The sequence below is a fragment of the Salarias fasciatus genome, chromosome 13 (genome assembly GCF_902148845.1).
Source record: "Salarias fasciatus chromosome 13, fSalaFa1.1, whole genome shotgun sequence".
Classification (NCBI taxonomy): Eukaryota; Metazoa; Chordata; class Actinopteri; order Blenniiformes; family Blenniidae; genus Salarias; species Salarias fasciatus.
Window position 1 is genome coordinate 276,673 of NC_043757.1, and position 22,083 is coordinate 298,755.

Genomic DNA, 22,083 nt, shown 5'->3' on the forward strand with positions numbered 1-22,083 from the left:
CTGTTCATCAGTTTCCATGGTTATGCTGACGACACTCAGCTGTTCATCAGTTTCCATAGCTACGCTGATGACACTCAGCTGTTCATCAGTTTCCATGGTTATGCTGACGACACTCAGCTGTTCATCAGTTTCCATGGTTATGCTGACGACACTCAGCTGTTCATCAGTTTCCATAGCTACGCTGACGACACTCAGCTGTTCATCAGTTTCCATGGTTACGCTGACGACACTCAGCTGTTCATCAGTTTCCATGGTTACGCTGACGACACTCAGCTGTTCATCAGTTTCCATGGTTACGCTGACGACACTCAGCTGTTCATCAGTTTCCATAGCTACGCTGACGACACTCAGCTGTTCATCAGTTTCAATAGTTACGCTGACGACACTGAGCTGTTCATCAGTTTCCATGGTTACGCTGACGACACTCAGCTGTTCATCAGTTTCAATAGTTACGCTGACGACACTCAGCTGTTCATCAGTTTCCATGGTTACGCTGACGACACTCAGCTGTTCATCAGTTTCAATAGTTACGCTGACGACACTCAGCTGTTCATCAGTTTCCATGGTTATGCTGACGACACTCAGCTGTTCATCAGTTTCCATAGCTACGCTGACGACACTCAGCTGTTCATCAGTTTCCATGGTTATGCTGACGACACTCAGCTGTTCATCAGTTTCCATAGCTACACTGACGACACTCAGCTGTTCATCAGTTTCCATGGTTATGCTGACGACACTCAGCTGTTCATCAGTTTCCATGGTTATGCTGACGACACTCAGCTGTTCATCAGTTTCCATAGCTACGCTGACGACACTCAGCTGTTCATCAGTTTCCATGGTTACGCTGACGACACTCAGCTGTTCATCAGTTTCCATGGTTACGCTGACGACACTCAGCTGTTCATCAGTTTCCATGGTTACGCTGACGACACTCAGCTGTTCATCAGTTTCCATAGCTACGCTGACAACACTCAGCTGTTCATCAGTTTCAATAGTTACGCTGACGACACTCAGCTGTTCATCAGTTTCCATGGTTACGCTGACGACACTCAGCTGTTCATCAGTTTCAATAGTTACGCTGACGACACTCAGCTGTTCATCAGTTTCCATGGTTACGCTGACGACACTCAGCTGTTCATCAGTTTCCATAGCTACGCTGATGACACTCAGCTGTTCATCAGTTTCCATAGCTACGCTGACGACACTCAGCTGTTCATCAGTTTCCATAGCTACGCTGACGACACTCAGCTGTTCATCAGTTTCCATGGTTATGCTGACGACACTCAGCTGTTCATCAGTTTCCATGGTTATGCTGACGACACTCAGCTGTTCATCAGTTTCCATAGCTACGCTGACGACACTCAGCTGTTCATCAGTTTCCATGGTTACGCTGACGACACTCAGCTGTTCATCAGTTTCCATGGTTACGCTGACGACACTCAGCTGTTCATCAGTTTCCATGGTTACGCTGACGACACTCAGCTGTTCATCAGTTTCCATAGCTACGCTGACGACACTCAGCTGTTCATCAGTTTCAATAGTTACGCTGACGACACTCAGCTGTTCATCAGTTTCCATGGTTACGCTGACGACACTCAGCTGTTCATCAGTTTCAATAGTTACGCTGACGACACTCAGCTGTTCATCAGTTTCCATGGTTACGCTGACGACACTCAGCTGTTCATCAGTTTCAATAGTTACGCTGACGACACTCAGCTGTTCATCAGTTTCCATGGTTACGCTGACGACACTCAGCTGTTCATGGCCGTGTCTCCTGGTGACTCCGGGCCAATAGAAACCCTTTTTAACTGTATTTCAGACATCAAGTCATGGATGCAGTGAATTTCCTGCAGCTCCACCAGGACCAGACTGAGGTTTTAGTTTTTGGTCCTGAAGGTCAGAGAGAGAAACTTTTACCAAAATGATCAGATTTTAAACCAGAACAATCAGTGAAGAACCTGGGCCTGCTTTTTGACTCTGAGCGAAGTTTTATTCCACACATTAAAAACATAACTATGATTGGATTTTATCACCTTAAGAATAAAGCCGAGTCGCCCGTTTCTCTCTCAGCCAGCAGGAGGCGCTAATGCAGCTTTTATCTCCTGCAGGTTAGATTACTGTAATGCCTTGCTCTCTGGTCTGAAACAAAAAGAACATTTCAAACCTACAACTGTTACAAAACTCAGCCGCCGTGCTGACGAGGACCAGGGGGCGGAGCCACATTACAGCTTAACGTCCTGATAGGACCAGGGGGCGGAGCCACATTACAGCTTAACGTCCTGATAGGACCAGGGGGCGGAGCCACATTACAGTGGTTTAACGTCCTGATAGGACCAGGGGGCGGAGCCACATTACAGTGGTTTAACGTCCTGATAGGACCAGGGGGCGGAGCCACATTACAGCTTAACGTCCTGATAGGACCAGGGGGCGGAGCCACATTACAGTGGTTTAACGTCCTGATAGGACCAGGGGGCGGAGCCACATTACAGCTTAACGTCCTGATAGGACCAGGGGGCGGAGCCACATTACAGTGGTTTAACGTCCTGATAGGACCAGGGGGCGGAGCCACATTACAGTGGTTTAACGTCCTGATAGGACCAGGGGGCGGAGCCACATTACAGCTTAACGTCCTGATAGGACCAGGGGGCGGAGCCACATTACAGTGGTTTAACGTCCTGATAGGACCAGGGGGCGGAGCCACATGACAGCGGCTTTACAGTCGCTCATTGGCTCCCTGTGGCTTCAGGATGGATTTTAAAGTTCTCTTATTAGTCTTTAAATGTCTGAACGGCCTCGCTCCCTCTTATCTAGCTGATCTGGTTTTACCCTGTCCACCCTCGGGGCCCTGAGGTCCTCTGGCAGCGGCTCACTGTGTTCCTAAAACCAGAACCAAGACCAGAACCAAGACCCCCCCACTACGGCCCCGCCTGGGGAACAGCCTGCTGGAGAACCTCAGGACTGCAGAACCTCAGGACCGCAGAACCTCAGGACCAGAGAACCTCAGGACCAGAGAACCTCAGGACCAGAGACCCTCAGGACCAGAGAACCGCAGGACCACAGAACCTCAGGACCACAGACCCTCAGGACCAGAGACCCTCAGGACCACAGAACCTCAGGACCAGAGACCCTCAGGACCGCAGAACCTCAGGACCAGAGAACCTCAGGACCAGAGACCCTCAGGACCAGAGAACCGCAGGACCACAGAACCTCAGGACCACAGACCCTCAGGACCAGAGACCCTCAGGACCACAGAACCTCAGGACCAGAGACCCTCAGGACCACAGAACCTCAGGACCACAGAACCTCAGGACCACAGACCCTCAGGACCAGAGACCCTCAGGACCACAGAACCTCAGGACCAGAGAACCTCAGGACCAGAGACCCTCAGGACCAGAGAACCGCAGGACCAGAGACCCTCAGGACCACAGAACCTCAGGACCGCAGAACCTCAGGACCACAGAACCTCAGGACCACAGAACCTCAGGACCGCAGAACCTCAGGACCACAGAACCTCAGGACCACAGAACCTCAGGACCACAGAACCTCAGGACCAGAGACCCTCAGGACCACAGAACCTCAGGACCACAGAACCTCAGGACCACAGAACCTCAGGACCACAGAACCTCAGGACCAGAGACCCTCAGGACCACAGAACCTCAGGACCACAGAACCTCAGGACCAGAGAACCGCAGGACCAGAGACCCTCAGGACCACAGAACCTCAGGACCAGAGACCCTCAGGACCAGAGAACCTCAGGACCAGAGACCCTCAGGACCACAGAACCTCAGGACCGCAGAACCTCAGGACCACAGAACCTCAGGACCGCAGAACCTCAGGACCGCAGAACCTCAGGACCGCAGAACCTCAGGACCGCAGAACCTCAGGACCGCAGAACCTCAGGACCGCAGAACCTCAGGACCACAGAACCTCAGGACCACAGAACCTCAGGACCAGAGACCCTCAGGACCAGAGAACCTCAGGACCAGAGACCCTCAGGACCAGAGAACCTCAGGACCACAGAACCTCAGGACCAGAGAACCTCAGGACCACAGAACCTCAGAGCAGAGCAGACTCAGAGGGCCTCTCTGCTGGGGAGAGGAGCTCCAACGTTCCCATCCAAGCTAATTGTGGCTAAGTTAGCGAAAACTGTCAGCTGACCCACCTGGAGACGGTAGACCAGCTGACTTTATGACAACACTGGCGATGGATGAAGAAATAGAGCTGAAATGAGCGATTTAGCAGAGAGGACGTCCCCCTGAAGCCCCCCTGAAGCCCCCCTGCCGTGGCCCCGCTACATCGGTTGGATCTAAATAACTTCTGGACTCCGAGCTGCAGCAGGTCTGTCTGAGTGAGTTTATGAGCACGACACCGAGAAATAAGGTCCAGGTGTCAGGAAACCGGAGTTGCCCTTTAATGACCTTCTCCTGGTGTGGACGGCCCCACTGGTGGTGTTTTCCCATGATGCTTAGTGCCTTGCCATGTCTCCTCTGCTGTGCGCAGAAAAATTGGGAGTGTGTTTGTTCTGTGCATGCGTGTGTGTGTGTGCGTGTCTGTTTGTGTGCGTGTCTGTTTGTGTGTGTGTGTGTGGTGTATACTAATTGATGGTGCGGTTTCAATTCTTTTGTTTTTACGACTGTTTTTACTGTTCAGCACTTTGCGCTGTTTTTATAAATATGAAAAGTGCTTTACAAATAAAGTTTGATTGATTGATTGATTGATTGATTGATTGATTGGACCAAAATAAATACACTGTTGGTGTTTTTATTGATTTGAGAAAAGCATTTAATAATAATAATAATGATGCACTGGTTTTATACAGCGCTTTTCTGGACACTCAAAGACGCTTCACACTGCATTCTTCATTCCCTCCACTGGGTGGAGCTGAGCTGCTGCTGTAGCCACAGCTGCCCTGGGGGGGGCAGACTGACGCCGTCGGCCCCTCCCACCACCAACCATTCACTCTCACAACTTTCATACTCGGCAAGGTGGGTGAAGTGCCTTGCCCAAGGACACAACGACAGTTGTACGCCTGCGGGAGCGGGGATCGAACCGCCAACCTTCCGGTTATAAGACGACCCGCTCTACCACTGAGCTGCTGTCGCCCCGTTTGACACAATCACTCAATCTTAATAAGAGAACTTGAAGGTTATGTTATCAGAGGAGTCGGGTAACAGATGACCTTACCGAAAGAGTTCAATATGTTCCAATGGGAGAAAACACGTCTGAAAAACTTGTCAATATCAGTGGTATTCCCCAGGGGTCAGTATTGGGTCCTATTTTATTTAACCTTTATATAAATGATATATTTCATGTCTCACAAACATTACAACTAATTCTCTTCCGATGATACAAACATTTTTTATCGTAGTTCAGATCACAAAGAGCGAGTGCACACAGTCAATGTGGAAATGAACAAAATAAAGAAACGGATGGATTCAAACTAGGGATGGGACGAGATCTCGTGTCACGACATCTCGCGAGATCGAATGCCGCGAGATGAAGTACGTTTATATAAGGCAAAAACTCTTTATTAACTGGAATATTGACGGATACATTACACGGCACACAGCCATAGAAACACGTGCAAAACCCCGAATCTGCTCATATTCATATTTAAAAACCCGTCGAAAAGGACATGAAATACTGTTCTGCCATGTTCTATCTGCAAGGAATCTTGGTCTTTTGAGTCCACAGACTACTGTGATCCAGTTTAGTTGATACGACGTAAAGAAAATGTGCGGAAACGATGGTTCAGTTCTTCTCTTTTATTGAAAAAACGCTGCATCGCATCATTGAACATTTCACCACGTCTTCCCGCTCACTCTCTTTCTCACAGCATGCAGAGAGCTGCAGCCTTCTTCCTCTGTGGTGTCTGTGTAGAATAAGGTTGAACATGCAAACAGCGCACCTAGTGGCAGGAAGTGCAAATGCAGTCATGGCGTCGTCTGTGCGCCGCGGTTTGAACGGGAACAGGCGAACGAGGCGGCCGCCTCGGCGCAGTGTACAGGGGGGGGCGCCGTGGCCGGACAAGGGGCGCCCCGACCCGCCGCTCCGTGTGAGCACCGCTCTGCGCCGCTCCGACGCTCCGTGTGAGCACCGCTCTGCGCCGCTCCGACGCTGCACGTGAGCACCGCGCTGCCCCCACACCTCAGCACCAAACCCCCCCAGTCAAACAGCATTTCATGTCCTTTTCGACCGGGTCTTCAAATATGAATATGAGCAGATTCGGGGTTTTGCACGTGTTTCTATGGCTGTGCGCCGTGTAATGTGTTATTCCGTCAATATTCCAGTTAATAAAGAGTTATTGCCTGCATATAAACGTACTCAATCTCGCGGCATTCGATCTCGCGAGATGTCGCGACACGAGATCTCGTCCCATCCCTAATAGCAAATGAAGATGGAAAGCCCACATCAGGCACACAAAATCAAAGATAGCTAAGAGCCTCTCCATTCTAAATAAAGCCAAACAATTCCTTGATCACACTGCACTCCGCTTGTTATATGCTCTTTGGTTCTCCCTTATTTCTCATACTGTGTTGAAGCATGGGGCAATAATTACCAATCTGCAATGAATCCACTGTTCTTATTGCTAAACGGGCAGCGCGGATCATTCACAAAGCTGGCTTCTGAGAACACACACATGATCTTTTCCTTCGGTCTAAATTATTAAAATTTTATGACCTTGTAAAATATTACACAGTAATTCTGCTTTTCAAAGCACTCAATAATCAATTACCAAAACATTTGCAAAAAATCTCTGTTGAAATAGAGAGCAGTTATAATCTCAAAGGTTATGGACATTTTATTTTGCCAACTGTCCGAACGACACGTCAAAGTTTTTGTGTGACTGTTTGTGGGATAAAACTGTGGAACGCTCTGGATTTACAGCAGAAGCTCTGCCAAAACATTCACAAATTCAAGCTCCTACTTCAAGACATGGTCTGGTCAAAATACAGAGAAACTTGTTCTAATCATGGATTGTCACATGATGTTCCCCTGAGTCAGTGACAGCGATCCTGGTGCCTGATGCCCATCCTACAGCGTTACTGTGACCACTGCTGGTGTTTTGTCCTCACTATTGCTGGGATGTTTCTGTTGTAATATCAAACGTTTCTGTGAGGAACACCATATGTGTAACTTTTGTCTGAAACCTTTGTGTTCTTTTTTCTGAAGGAGAATGAATTTGGCATTTGTCTGGTTTTCTCTATTGCACAGATCAGGAAGTTAACTTCTGATATTTAGTTCTGTCAGAATCGGGAGACGGGGGGATTCAACAAGTTTTTCTTCTTCCCGCTCCTTTTGGAGCAGGAGGTGTATCTGACGAACTGGTTGAACTGATGTACTGGATTTTCTTTTCTTGTGACGACCTGCTCGAAATGAACCAATGCAGGAACCCACAGCGCCGCCTGCTGCTGCGGAGGCTCCAGTTCAGCTCACTGTGGACCAGCAGGGCGCAGCATCAGCGCCACGGCGGGCAACGCCACACCACACGGCAAGTGTGTGTGTGTGTGTGTGTCTGTGTGTGTGTGTGTGTGTGTGTGTGTGTGTGTGTTACTCACGGTGCAAGCTGTTCTGCTGGACCTGTTTCAGCTGCTCGTTCAGACTCTGTTTGTCAGGGATGAGCCGTCCTAACCACTGCTGGGAGTCCTGCAAACACACACACACACACCACTGCTGGGAGTCCTGCAAACACACACACACACACACCACTGCTGGGAGTCCTGCAAACACACACACACACACACCACTGCTGGGAGTCCTGCAAACACACACACACACACACCACTGCTGGGAGTCCTGCAAACACACACACACACACACCACTGCTGGGAGTCCTGCAAACACACACACACACACACCACTGCTGGGAGTCCTGCAAACACACACACACACACACCACTGCTGGGAGTCCTGCAAACACACACACACACACACACACCACTGCTGGGAGTCCTGCAAACACACACACACACACCACTGCTGGGAGTCCTGCAAACACACACACACACACACCACTGCTGGGAGTCCTGCAAACACACACACACACACCACTGCTGGGAGTCCTGCAAACACACACACACACACCACTGCTGGGAGTCCTGCAAACACACACACACACCACTGCTGGGAGTCCTGCAAACACACACACACACACACACCACTGCTGGGAGTCCTGCAAACACACACACACACACCACTGCTGGGAGTCCTGCAAACACACACACACACACCACTGCTGGGAGTCCTGCAAACACACACACACACACCACTGCTGGGAGTCCTGCAAACACACACACACACACCACTGCTGGGAGTCCTGCAAACACACACACACACACACACCACTGCTGGGAGTCCTGCAAACACACACACACACACCACTGCTGGGAGTCCTGCAAACACACACACACACACCACTGCTGGGAGTCCTGCAAACACACACACACACACACACACACCACTGCTGGGAGTCCTGCAAACACACACACACACACACCACTGCTGGGAGTCCTGCAAACACACACACACACACACCACTGCTGGGAGTCCTGCAAACACACACACACACACACCACTGCTGGGAGTCCTGCAAACACACACACACACACACCACTGCTGGGAGTCCTGCAAACACACACACACACACACACACCACTGCTGGGAGTCCTGCAAACACACACACACACACACACCACTGCTGGGAGTCCTGCAAACACACACACACACACACACCACTGCTGGGAGTCCTGCAAACACACACACACACACACACACACCACTGCTGGGAGTCCTGCAAACACACACACACACACACACACCACTGCTGGGAGTCCTGCAAACACACACACACACACACACACCACTGCTGGGAGTCCTGCAAACACACACACACACACACCACTGCTGGGAGTCCTGCAAACACACACACACACACACACACCACTGCTGGGAGTCCTGCAAACACACACACACACACACACCACTGCTGGGAGTCCTGCAAACACACACACACACACACCACTGCTGGGAGTCCTGCAAACACACACACACACACACACACCACTGCTGGGAGTCCTGCAAACACACACACACACACACACCACTGCTGGGAGTCCTGCAAACACACACACACACACACACCACTGCTGGGAGTCCTGCAAACACACACACACACACACACACCACTGCTGGGAGTCCTGCAAACACACACACACACACACCACTGCTGGGAGTCCTGCAAACACACACACACACACACCACTGCTGGGAGTCCTGCAAACACACACACACACACACCACTGCTGGGAGTCCTGCAAACACACACACACACACACACCACTGCTGGGAGTCCTGCAAACACACACACACACACACCACTGCTGGGAGTCCTGCAAACACACACACACACACACCACTGCTGGGAGTCCTGCAAACACACACACACACACACACACCACTGCTGGGAGTCCTGCAAACACACACACACACACACACACCACTGCTGGGAGTCCTGCAAACACACACACACACACACACCACTGCTGGGAGTCCTGCAAACACACACACACACACACCACTGCTGGGAGTCCTGCAAACACACACACACACACACCACTGCTGGGAGTCCTGCAAACACACACACACACACACACACACCACTGCTGGGAGTCCTGCAAACACACACACACACACACCACTGCTGGGAGTCCTGCAAACACACACACACACACCACTGCTGGGAGTCCTGCAAACACACACACACACACCACTGCTGGGAGTCCTGCAAACACACACACACACACACACACACCACTGCTGGGAGTCCTGCAAACACACACACACACACACACCACTGCTGGGAGTCCTGCAAACACACACACACACACCACTGCTGGGAGTCCTGCAAACACACACACACACACCACTGCTGGGAGTCCTGCAAACACACACACACACACACACACACCACTGCTGGGAGTCCTGCAAACACACACACACACACACACCACTGCTGGGAGTCCTGCAAACACACACACACACACACCACTGCTGGGAGTCCTGCAAACACACACACACACACACACACCACTGCTGGGAGTCCTGCAAACACACACACACACACACCACTGCTGGGAGTCCTGCAAACACACACACACACACCACTGCTGGGAGTCCTGCAAACACACACACACACACACCACTGCTGGGAGTCCTGCAAACACACACACACACACACACACCACTGCTGGGAGTCCTGCAAACACACACACACACACACACCACTGCTGGGAGTCCTGCAAACACCCCCTGCTGAGCTGTGCTGGCCCCGGTCCCGGTCCCGGCCCCGCCCCCGGCCCCAGCCCCGCCCCCCGCCCCGCCCCCGCCCCAGGCCCCGCCCCCGGCCCCGCCCCCGGCGCCGCTGACCTGCAGCTGCTGCTGCAGCAGGCTGATCTGGGCGATGCGGTTCTCGCGGTTCTGGTCCGTCTGCTCCACCTCCCTCCTCTGGGCCGACAGGCGGAGACGCACGTCCTTCAGCTTCCCCTCCAGCTGCGTCTTCTTGTCGTTCTGAGAACCAGCAGAACCAGAGAGAAGGTTGTAGAGCCGAGCGGTGAACACGGTGTGACGGTGGAAACGATATCAACAAATATAAATAAAATGAAAATGAAATGTGCAGAACGGCGTTCAGCAGGGGTGTGGCCATAACCCATTTTGGATCGGTTATCTTTTTGGAACATAAAAGATCCGAGTGGATGGGTTCGGATGCATTCAGAACGGTCCGACGGCCCGGAGTTCTGCCCACGCATCGGTTTGTTACATTCAGGTCCATGTTGTGCCCAGGATGGAGACATAAACGCTGCCTCCGGCACAAAACGGCGTCTGACGTCGCCGCCATGTTACTGCTTCCTATTAAAGTCTCAAAGTTGTCTCGAGTCTCAAGTCTCCAGACCTCTGATCTGAAAAGAGCCTGATTGTGACTTTGGAACCTGAACGCCTCCCAGCTGAGCGAGCGTCACCTGCTGCATCCCAGAGCAACACGATGATCCCTGAACAAGATGAAGATAAAACAACAACTAGACCCTCCAGAAAAACACGATTATGCCATCGCATGAATTCATGCATAAATCACCCTTTTGCCGCTGATTATGCAGGAGCCACATATTTTCCAAAAGGGCGCATAATTCCCGCAATAATCTCACATTTACCTCGAAAAAAAAGAGAAATGGTCTCGCTTGAAGCGCTGTGACGCTCAATGAACGAGTCGGTCGTTTGGGCTCTTTGAAGTGAAGGATGAGAGCCGGATCAGCTGTCGAGAGCCTCCTTTGTGCAAATAGTCCACGCTTCCTTCACGTGTCTCCTGGGTGTCTCCTGGGTGTCTCCTGGGTGTCTCCTGGGTGTCTCCTGGATGTCTCCTGGATGTCTCCTGGGTGTCTCCTGGATGTCTCCTGGATGTCTCCTGGGTGTCTCCTGAGTGTCTCCTGAATGTCTCCGGGGTGTCTCCTGGATGTCTCCTGAGTGTCTCCTGGGTGTCTCCTGGATGTCACCCGGATGTCTCCTGAGTGTCTCCTGGGTGTCTCCTGGGTGTCTCCTGGATGTCTCCTGGGTGTCTCCTGGGTGTCTCCTGAGTGTCTCCTGGGTGTCTCCTGGGTGTCTCCTGGATGTCTCCTGGATGTCTCCCGGGTGTCTCCTGAGTGTCTCCTGGGTGTCTCCTGGATGTCTCCTGGATGTCTCCTGGATGTCTCCTGGGTGTCTCCTGAGTGTCTCCTGGATGTCACCCGGATGTCTCCCGGGTGTCTCCTGAGTGTCTCCTGGGTGTCTCCTGGGTGTCTCCTGGATGTCTCCTGGATGTCTCCCGAGTGTCTCCTGGATGTCTCCTGGGTGTCTCCTGAGTGTCTCCTGGATGTCTCCTGGGTGTCTCCTGAGTGTCTCCTGGGTGTCTCCTGGATGTCACCCGGATGTCTCCTGGGTGTCTCCTGGGTGTCTCCTGGGTGTCTCCTGGATGTCACCGGGATGTCTCCTGGGTGTCTCCTGAGTGTCTCCTTGGGGTCTCCTGTGTGTCTCCCGGGTGTCTCCCGAGTGTCTCCCGGGTGTCTCCTGGGTGTCTCCTGAGTGTCTCCTTGGTGTCTCCTGAGTGTCTCCTGAGAGTCTCCTGAGTGTCTCCTGAGTGTCTCCTGAGTCCAGCTGTCTCCGCTGCCTTCATGTGAATGACGGAGTTTCAGTTTTCCGCAGCAGCTCCAGTCACCTGAACGCAGCAGCTAGCTAGCGGAGGAGGAGGGTCCAGAACCCGGAGAGGAGCCGGTGTTCTGGAAGAACTGGTTTCCCTGTTAACTGGCGACGGGGTTTCTTTCACGTCCCTTGTTGTTGATAGATGTTAAAAACCAGACAAAAAGCCGTTCAGACCTTTAATGAGTCTGATTTCAACATCTGCTGCTACAGGAAGTCTGTCACCAGGTGACAAGGAAACCAGTTCATTTGAAACACCGTATTGACGGCTTTCTCACAGGTTTTAGCAATGGAACGAACACACATACACACACACAATTGCTAAAACCTGTGATAAAGTGTGTGTGTGTGTGTGTGTGTGTGTGTGTGTGTGTGTGTTCCATTGATGAGCATTGGTGAGTAACAATTTAAGATAAGTAACGAACTAATATAAATTGGATGTGTTTTAATTAGTGGCGAGTGTGTGTGTGTGTGTGTGTGTGTGTGTGTGTGTGTGCACGTGCGTGTGTGCGAGAGAGAGAGAGAGAGAGAGAGAGAGAGAGAGAGTGGGTAACCTACATATCTGCCATCCTTTCGCATGTTTCACAGCATAATTCACAACTGTCCACAATTTTACTGCATAAAGTGGCATAAAAACCTGCATATTCATTTGCATAATCAAGCATTTTAGCTCGCATAATCGGGGATTCAAGTACGCATAACCAAGAATTTTTGCTTGCGTTTTTCTGGAGGGTCTAAACAACAGAGCAGTAAACAGCCACGCTAAACCCAGAAACTAAACCTACCAGAACAATGTTTCCCTCCTTCTCTCCGAGCCGCCGCTACGCCGCTCACATACTTCCTCAGAACTGAACTGTCCGTCAACAACACCTTCCCCGTTCCGTCCCAGACGCTCAGTTTAAATCTTCTTTCCACCGTCTCAGGAGTTGAGATGCGTCCCGTCGACTGACGTTGGAGCGTGAGGGAATCGTTCAAAGCCAGCCAGTTCGTCGGTGGCTAACAGCTAAGCTAACCTCTGACTGCGACGTCTCGCAGCAGGACGCTTTAACGAAGTGTCCCTGAAGGCAGCACGGGGCAGCACAGGTTGTTCACTGAATCGGAGGGTTGCAGGTGTTCCACAGGTGACGAAGGCGGTTTGGAGGAGCTGGTCCTGACAGGCTGATCGACGGCGTTACTGCCTCCGTGGAGCAGCTGCCTCACATTCTTAAAATCATCTGATGGGCCACTATGCAACTTTTTTTACCTCAATAAATGTTTTTCAGAATCCCTGTGGGGGTAAACAGAGACTCTGCACGGTGATTGGCCGAACGGCTGAACCCGACCCCGCTGGCCGGGCGCCGGCGCCCTGGGCTTCCTGTTCTCCCATTCCTGTAACCCTGATTCCAGGAGTCTGACTAGATGGATTCTGGGTTTCTCATTGATTGATTGACTTCGTTAATTAACTTTATTGAATTAGATCTTTCCTTCTTCTAAATTTCTATTATTATTCTCCTTATTCTATTTTTCTTCTTATTGGCACTATTACGATTCTTTTTCTTAATTTGCACATTTCCTCATATGGTGAGATGAATAAAGTCGGCTCTAGTCTACTGTAAAGGGTCGGTTGACTGACTGGCTGGATTGTTGGGTTGGGAGCTTCTGAGGACTCGGCCTGGTCCAACAGAACCCCGAGGTTTCCGACACACCAGAGAACCGAGACGGGTTCTGATGTGGAGGACCTCATGCTCCACGTCTCTGCTCAGTGCTCTGCAGGGAGGCTGACAACAGAGCGTCTGAAGTTCGACACACATTCATGGGAGACACAATCTGCAGGGCCCACAAGAGAACCCTGAGGGACTGCAGAGAACCCCAAAACCATGAGAACCCTAACAACCCCAAAAAACATGAAACCCCTACAGACCAGGACTGAGTGTGTGTGTGTGTGTGTGTGTGTGTGTGTGTGTCTGTGTGCTCACCAGAGCCTCCAGTTCGAACTCCAGCGTCTTCTTCCGGGCCTTCAGCAGCACGATGCTCTCCTGCTCGCGGTTCCTCTGGCTCAGCAGCTCCTGCCGCCGCTGCCGCTCCCACTCCAGCTGCCGCTGGCGCTCCAACTCCCGCTTCGCCGCCTGCAGGACACACAGCAGGACGTCAGGCCGGACGGAGCCACGCCCACCGGGAAGAGGAGGAGCAGCCACGTCTGAGGGAGGAGGAGGAGGAGGAGGAGGAGGAGAAAGAGAAGAAGAAGAAGAAGAAGAAGAAGAACAGCCGGGGATCTGCTGCAGGGAGAACATGAAGATCTCCCCTGGAGGAGCTCAAGGAGTTCTGCAGGGTGGAGGAGTCAGGTTCTGTGAGGGTGTAGGAGTCAGGTTCTGCAGGGTGGAGGAGTCAGGTTCTGCAGGGTGGAGGAGTCAGGTTCTGTGAGGGTGGAGGAGTCAGGTTCTGTGAGGGTGTAGGAGTCAGGTTCTGCAGGGTGGAGGAGACAGGTTCTGCAGGGTGGAGGAGTCAGGTTCTGTGAGGGTGTAGGAGTCAGGTTCTGTGAGGGTGGAGGAGTCAGGTTCTGCAGGGTGGAGGAGTCAGGTTCTGTGAGGGTGGAGGAGTCAGGTTCTGCAGGGTGGAGGAGTCAGGTTCTGTGAGGGTGTAGGAGTCAGGTTCTGCAGGGTGTAGGAGTCAGGTTCTGCAGGGTGGAGGAGTCAGGTTCTGTGAGGGTGGAGGAGTCAGGTTCTGTGAGGGTGGAGGAGTCAGGTTCTGCAGGGTGGAGGAGTCAGGTTCTGCAGGGTGGAGGAGTCAGGTTCTGTGAGGGTGTAGGAGTCAGGTTCTGCAGGGTGGAGGAGTCAGGTTCTGTGAGGGTGTAGGAGTCAGGTTCTGTGAGGGTGGAGGAGTCAGGTTCTGCAGGGTGTAGGAGTCAGGTTCTGCAGGGTGGAGGAGTCAGGTTCTGTGAGGGTGTAGGAGTCAGGTTCTGCAGGGTGGAGGAGTCAGGTTCTGCAGGGTGGAGGAGTCAGGTTCTGTGAGGGTGGAGGAGTCAGGTTCTGTGAGGGTGTAGGAGTCAGGTTCTGCAGGGTGGAGGAGTCAGGTTCTGCAGGGTGGAGGAGTCAGGTTCTGTGAGGGTGTAGGAGTCAGGTTCTGTGAGGGTGGAGGAGTCAGGTTCTGCAGGGTGGAGGAGTCAGGTTCTGTGAGGGTGGAGGAGTCAGGTTCTGCAGGGTGGAGGAGTCAGGTTCTGTGAGGGTGTAGGAGTCAGGTTCTGCAGGGTGGAGGAGTCAGGTTCTGCAGGGTGTAGGAGTCAGGTTCTGCAGGGTGTAGGAGTCAGGTTCTGCAGGGTGTAGGAGTCAGGTTCTGCAGGGTGTAGGAGTCAGGTTCTGTGAGGGTGGAGGAGTCAGGTTCTGCAGGGTGGAGGAGTCAGGTTCTGCAGGGTGTAGGAGTCAGGTTCTGCAGGGTGGAGGAGTCAGGTTCTGCAGGGTGGAGGAGTCAGGTTCTGCAGGGTGGAGGAGTCAGGTTCTGCAGGGTGTAGGAGTCAGGTTCTGCAGGGTGGAGGAGTCAGGTTCTGCAGGGTGGAGGAGTCAGGTTCTGTGAGGGTGTAGGATTCAGGTTCTGCAGGGTGGAGGAGTCAGGTTCTGCAGGGTGGAGGAGTCAGGTTCTGCAGGGTGGAGGAGTCAGGTTCTGCAGGGTGGAGGAGTCAGGTTCTGCAGGGTGGAGGAGTCAGGGTGGAGCTCACCTCTCTCCTCTCGATCTCCTTACGCCGCTCCTCCTCTCTCTGCCGCTCCAGCTCTCTCTGCTTCTCCAGCTGTTTCTCCAGTTCCTGCTGCCTCCTCCTCTCCTGCTCCAGGCGCTCTCGCTCCTGAACACACAACCCCGAATCCGTCAGCCGTCACCCTGTATCCGTCAACCGTCACCCCGTATCCGTCAACCGTCACCCTGTATCCGTCAACCGTCACCCCGTATCCGTCAACCGTCACCCCGTATCCGTCAACCGTCACCCTGTATCCGTCAACCGTCACCCCGTATCCGTCAACCGTCACCCCGTATCCGTCAACCGTCACCCTGTATCCGTCAACCGTCACCCTGTATCCGTCAGCCGTCACCCCGTATCCGTCAGCCGTCACCCCGTATCCGTCAGCCGTCACCCCGTATCCGTCAACCGTCACCCTGTATCCGTCAACCGTCACCCCGTATCCGTCAACCGTCACCCCGTATCCGTCAACCGTCACCCTGTATCCGTCAACCGTCACCCTGTATCCGTCAGCCGTCACCCCGTATCCGTCAACCGTCACCCCGTATCCGTCAGCCGTCACCCCGTATCCGTCAACCGTCACCCCGTATCCGTCAGCCGTCACCCTGTATCCGTCAACCGTCACCCCGTATCCGTCAACCGTCACCCCGTATCCGTCAACCGTCACCCCGTATCCGTCAACCGTCACCCTGTATCCGTCAACCGTCATCACGTATCCGTCAGCCGGCACCCCGTATACGTCAGCCGTCACCCTGTATCCGTCAACCGTCACCCCGTATCCGTCAGCCGTCACCCTGTATCCGTCAGCCGTCACCCTGTATCCGTCAGCCTTCACCCTGTATCCGTCAGCCGTCACCCCGTATCCGTCAGCCGTCACCCTGTATCCGTCAGCCGTCACCCTGTATCCGTCAACCGTCACCCCGTATCCGTCAGCCGTCACCCTGTATCCGTCAGCCGTCACCCTGTATCCGTCAGCCGTCACCCTGTATCCGTCAGCCGTCACCCTGTATCCGTCAACCGTCACCCTGTATCCGTCAACCGTCATCACGTATCCGTCAGCCGTCACCCCGTATCCGTCAGCCGTCACCCTGTATCCGTCAACCGTCATCACGTATCCGTCAGCCGTCACCCCGTATCCGTCAGCCATCACCCCGTATCCGTCAGCCGGCACCCCGTATCCGTCAGCCGTCACCCTGTATCCGTCAACCGTCATCACGTATCCGTCAGCCGTCACCCCGTATCCGTCAACCGTCATCACGTATCCGTCAGCCGTCACCCCGTATCCGTCAGCCGTCACCCTGTATCTGTCAACCGTCACCCTGTATCCGTCAGCCGTCATCACGTATCCGTCAGCCGTCACCCTGTATCCGTCAGCCGTCACCCTGTATCCGTCAACCGTCATCACGTATCCGTCAGCCGTCACCCCGTATCCGTCAGCCGTCACCCCGTATCCGTCAGCCGGCACCCCGTATCCGTCAGCCGTCACCCTGTATCCGTCAACCGTCATCACGTATCCGTCAGCCGTCACCCTGTATCCGTCAGCCGGCACCCCGTATCCGTCAGCCGGCACCCCGTATCCGTCAACCGTCACCCTGTATCCGTCAACCGTCATCACGTATCCGTCAGCCGTCACCCCGTATCCGTCAGCCGTCACCCCGTATCCGTCAGCCGGCACCCCGTATACGTCAGCCGTCACCCCTGTATCCGTCAACCGTCATCACGTATCCGTCAGCCGTCACCCCGTATCCGTCAGCCGTCACCCCATATCCGTCAACCGTCATCACGTATCCGTCAGCCGTCACCCCGTATCCGTCAGCCGTCACCCCGTATCCGTCAGCCGTCACCCTGTATCCGTCAACCGTCATCACGTATCCGTCAGCCGTCACCCTGTATCCGTCAGCCGTCACCCTGTATCCGTCAACCGTCATCACGTATCCGTCAGCCGGCACCCTGTATCCGTCAGCCGTCACCCCGTATCCGTCAGCCAGAACCCCGTATCCGTCAGCCGTCACCCCGTATCCGTCAGCCGTCACCCTGTATCCGTCAACCGTCATCACGTATCCGTCAGCCGGCACCCCGTATCCGTCAGCCGTCACCCCGTATCCGTCAGCCAGAACCCCGTATCCGTCAGCCGTCACCCTGTATCCGTCAGCCGTCACCACGTATCCGTCAGCCGGCACCCTGTATCCATCAGCCGTCACCGCATATCCGTCAGCCGGCACCCTGTATCCATCAGCCGGCACCCCGTATCCGTCAACCGTCATCACGTTTCCGTCAACCGTCATCACATATCCGTCAACCGTCATCACATATCCGTCAACCGTCATCACGTATCCTTCGGCCGTCGGGTGTTGGCCGTCAGCCGTCGGGTGTTGGCCGTCAGCCGTCGGGTGTTGGGCGTCGGGTGATGGCCATCGGGTGTTGGCCGTCAGCCGTCGGGTGTTGGCCGTCAGTCGTTGGGTGTTGGGCGTCAGCCGTTGGGCGTCGAGTGTTGGCCGTCAGCCGTCGGGTGTTGGCCGTCAGCCGTTGGGTGTCGAGTGTTGGCCGTCAGCCGTCGGGTGTTGGCCGTCAGCCGTCGGGTGTTGGCCGTCAGCCGTCAGGTGTTGGGCGTCAGCCGTTGGGCGTCGGGTGTTAGCCGTCAGCCGTCGGGTGTTAGCCGTCAGCCGTCGGGTGTTGGCCGTCAGCCGTTGGGTGTCGAGTGTTGGCCGTCAGCCGTCGGGTGTGGGGCGTCAGCCGTGGGGTGTTGGGCGTCAGCCGTCGGGTGTTGGCCGTCAGCCGTTGGGTGTTGGCCGTCAGCCGTCGGGTGTGGGGCGTCAGCCGTCGGGTGTGGGGCGTCAGCCGTCGGGTGTGGGGCGTCAGCCGTCGGGTGTGGGGCGTCAGCCGTCGGGTGTGGGGCGTCAGCCGTCGGGTGTGGGCCGTCAGCCGTCGGGTGTGGGGCGTCAGCCGTCGGGTGTGGGCCGTCAGCCGTCGGGTGTGAGGCGTCAGCCGTCGGGTGTGGGGCGTCAGCCGTCGGGTGTGGGCCGTCAGCCGTCGGGTGTGGGCCGTCAGCCGTTGGGCGTCGGGTGTTAGCCGTCAGCCGTCGGGTGTTAGCCGTCAGCCGTCGGGTGTTGGCCGTCAGCCGTTGGGTGTTGAGTGTTGGCCGTCAGCCGTCGGGTGTGGGGCGTCAGCCGTGGGGTGTTGGGCGTCAGCCGTCGGGTGTTGGCCGTCAGCCGTCGGGTGTTGGCCGTCAGCCGTCGGGTGTGGGGCGTCAGCCGTCGGGTGTGGGGCGTCAGCCGTCGGGTGTGGGGCGTCAGCCGTCGGGTGTGGGGCGTCAGCCGTCGGGTGTGGGGCGTCAGCCGTCGGGTGTGGGCCGTCAGCCGTCGGGTGTGGGGCGTCAGCCGTTGGGTGTGGGCCGTCAGCCGTCGGGTGTGAGGCGTCAGCCGTCGGGTGTGGGGCGTCAGCCGTCGGGTGTGGGCCGTCAGCCGTCGGGTGTGGGCCGTCAGCCGTCGGGTGTGGGGCGTCAGCCGTCGGGTGTGGGGCGTCAGCCGTCGGGTGTGAGGCGTCAGCCGTCGGGTGTGGGGCGTCAGCCGTCGGGTGTGGGCCGTCAGCCGTCGGGTGTGGGCCGTCAGCCGTCGGGTGTGGGCCGTCAGCCGTCGGGTGTGGGGCGTCAGCCGTCGGGTGTGGGGTGTCAGCCGTCGGGTGCGGGGCGTCAGCCGTCGGGTGCGGGGCGTCAGCCGTCGGGTGTGGGCCGTCAGCCGTCGGGTGTGGGGCGTCAGCCGTCGGGTGTGGGGCGTCAGCCGTCGGGTGTGGGGCGTCAGCCGTCGGGTGTGGGCCGTCAGCCGTCGGGTGTTGGCCGTCAGCCGTCGGGTGTGAGGCGTCAGCCGTCGGGTGTTGGCCGTCAGCCGTCGGGTGTGGGGCGTCAGCCGTCGGGTGTGGGGCGTCAGCCGTCGGGTGTGGGCCGTCAGCCGTCGGGTGTGGGGCGGGGCCCGGGAGCCTGAGGGCGGGGCTTACTTTGCGCTCCTGCTCCTCCCTCTCCAGAGCCGCCAGCCTCTCCTGCTCCTTCCTCTGCTGCTCCTGCAGAGCCTGCCGCCTCTTCTCCAGCTCCAGGTTCCCCCGCTCGAAGTTCTCCCTCTTCTTATCCTCGAACGTCACTGAGGAACACGGCAGGTGAGAACTCAGCACCGGTTCTGTCAATGTGCTGAGGTTTTGAAGAGAACAGAGGGACGTCTCCGTCTGCTCAGCTCAGACGGCAGAACCTCCGAATTTATCATGAACCTTTAGGAACCCACAGCGGTGGAGCCGTGGTTCTCCTGAGATCCAGACTGACGGAGCCAGAGACCAGGACTCCCTGATTTAACCTTGAGCATCAAGAACCAAATCCTCTTTCCTGGCCGAGGGAACCAGAAAGCAGGTGGAGCTCTGGTCTCACCCAGACCTGCAGGACTCACTGAGGTGTCGACTGCAGAGCCTCCATCTGAAGTGGCCCACTGAGAGAGACCGCATCAATGAACCAGGACCAGGACAGAGACCGGGGAAGGACCAGGACCAGGGATGGGACAAGGACAGGGACTGGGACACGGATTGGAGACCAGGACCAGGAAAACAACAGGGCCACGGACCAGGGACGATCCAGGGCCGATCTAGGGACGGGGACCAGGGCCGGGGACCAGGGAGGGGGACCAGGGCCGGGGACCAGGGCCGGGGACCAGGGCCGGGGACCAGGGAGGGGGACCAGGGCCAGGGACCAGGGCCGGGGACCAGGGATGGGGACCAGGGAGGGGGGACGGGGACCAGGGATGGGGACCAGGGCCAGGGACCAGGGCCAGGGACCAGGGCGGGGACCAGGGCCGGGGACCAGGGCCGGGGACCAGGGCCGGGGACCAGGGCCGGGGACCAGGGCCGGGGACCAGGGATGGGGACCAGGGATGGGGACCAGGGACGGGGACCAGGGATGGGGACCAGGGCCGGGGACCAGGGATGGGGACCAGGGAGGGGGGACGGGGACCAGGGATGGGGACCAGGGAGGGGGGACGGGGACCAGGGATGGGGACCAGGGAGGGGGGACGGGGACCAGGGCCAGGGACCAGGGCCAGGGACCAGGGAGGGGGACCAGGGAGGGGGACCAGGGAGGGGGACCAGGGAGGGGGGACGGGGACCAGGGATGGGGACCAGGGCCAGGGACCAGGGCCAGGGACCAGGGCGGGGACCAGGGCAGGGACCAGGGAGGGGGACCAGGGAGGGGGGATGGGGACCAGGGATGGGGACCAGGGAGGGGGGATGGGGACCAGGGCCAGGGACCAGGGTGGAGACCAGGGCGGGGACCAGGGCCAGGGACCAGGGAGGGGGACCAGGGAGGGGGGATGGGGACCAGGGACATTCCGCAGTTTTCTGTATTTTCAGTGTCTGAGTTCCGTTGCCGTGGAAACCGAGCCTCCAGGCGGCCGCTGGGTGTGGAGCAGTGACAGCTGCTGAGCACCTGGGAGCTTCTTGTCCTGGCTGCTGTCCAACTCCTCCTCCACCTCCTCCTGGACGCTCTTCTGGTCCGACTGGACGCTGTCACTCCGTACACGCCTGCAACACCGTGACAACACCATGACGACACCGTGAAAACCCACTGACAACACTGTGACAATACTGTTACAACACTGTCAGAACACAGTGAAAACACTGTCAGGACACTGTGAGAACACTGTGAAAACACTGTGAAAACACTGTGAAAACACTGTGAAAACACTGTCACAACACTGTCACAACACTGACACAACACTGTCACAACACTGACACAACACTGTCACAACACTGACACAACACTGACACAACACTGACAACACCGTGAGAACACTGAATCTTGACACTGAGCTGGTTGAGAGGTGACATTAGACCGCTAGTTATCAGTTCCTTTCTGCTGCCAGACGGGAAAGGTCAAAGGTCATCCCGCGACCGGGGACGACCCCCAGCGGACGCCGCGGTCCAGACCTGAAGGTGGGAGGCAGGAACTCCGGGGGCAGCGCCGGCGGCAGCGGCAGCCCCGACATCGCCACGTCGATCAGGTGCATCGCCAGGATGAACTCCTCCGCCGTCAGCTTCCCGTCCTGGTCGATGTCCGACAGAGTCCTGAGCGACAGAGACACACAGAGACACCGCTGAGGGACAGAGACACTCCTGAGGGGACAGAGACA

General features: G+C 55.9%; 1 protein-coding gene across 1 annotated transcript in view; it reads right to left on the reverse strand.

Moving 5' to 3' along the window:
* Positions 1-22,083, reverse strand: part of itsn1 (intersectin 1 (SH3 domain protein)) — a 96,118-nt gene that overhangs the window by 72,709 nt on the left and 1,326 nt on the right. The window contains exons 3-9 of the mRNA XM_030106486.1: positions 21,881-22,018; positions 21,381-21,475; positions 19,916-20,055; positions 15,911-16,033; positions 14,178-14,327; positions 10,426-10,566; positions 7,560-7,647 (exon numbers count right to left, since the gene is read on the reverse strand). Coding sequence (XP_029962346.1) covers positions 7,560-7,647; positions 10,426-10,566; positions 14,178-14,327; positions 15,911-16,033; positions 19,916-20,055; positions 21,381-21,475; positions 21,881-22,018 — 875 coding nt within the window. The remainder of the gene's footprint in view (positions 1-7,559; positions 7,648-10,425; positions 10,567-14,177; positions 14,328-15,910; positions 16,034-19,915; positions 20,056-21,380; positions 21,476-21,880; positions 22,019-22,083) is intronic.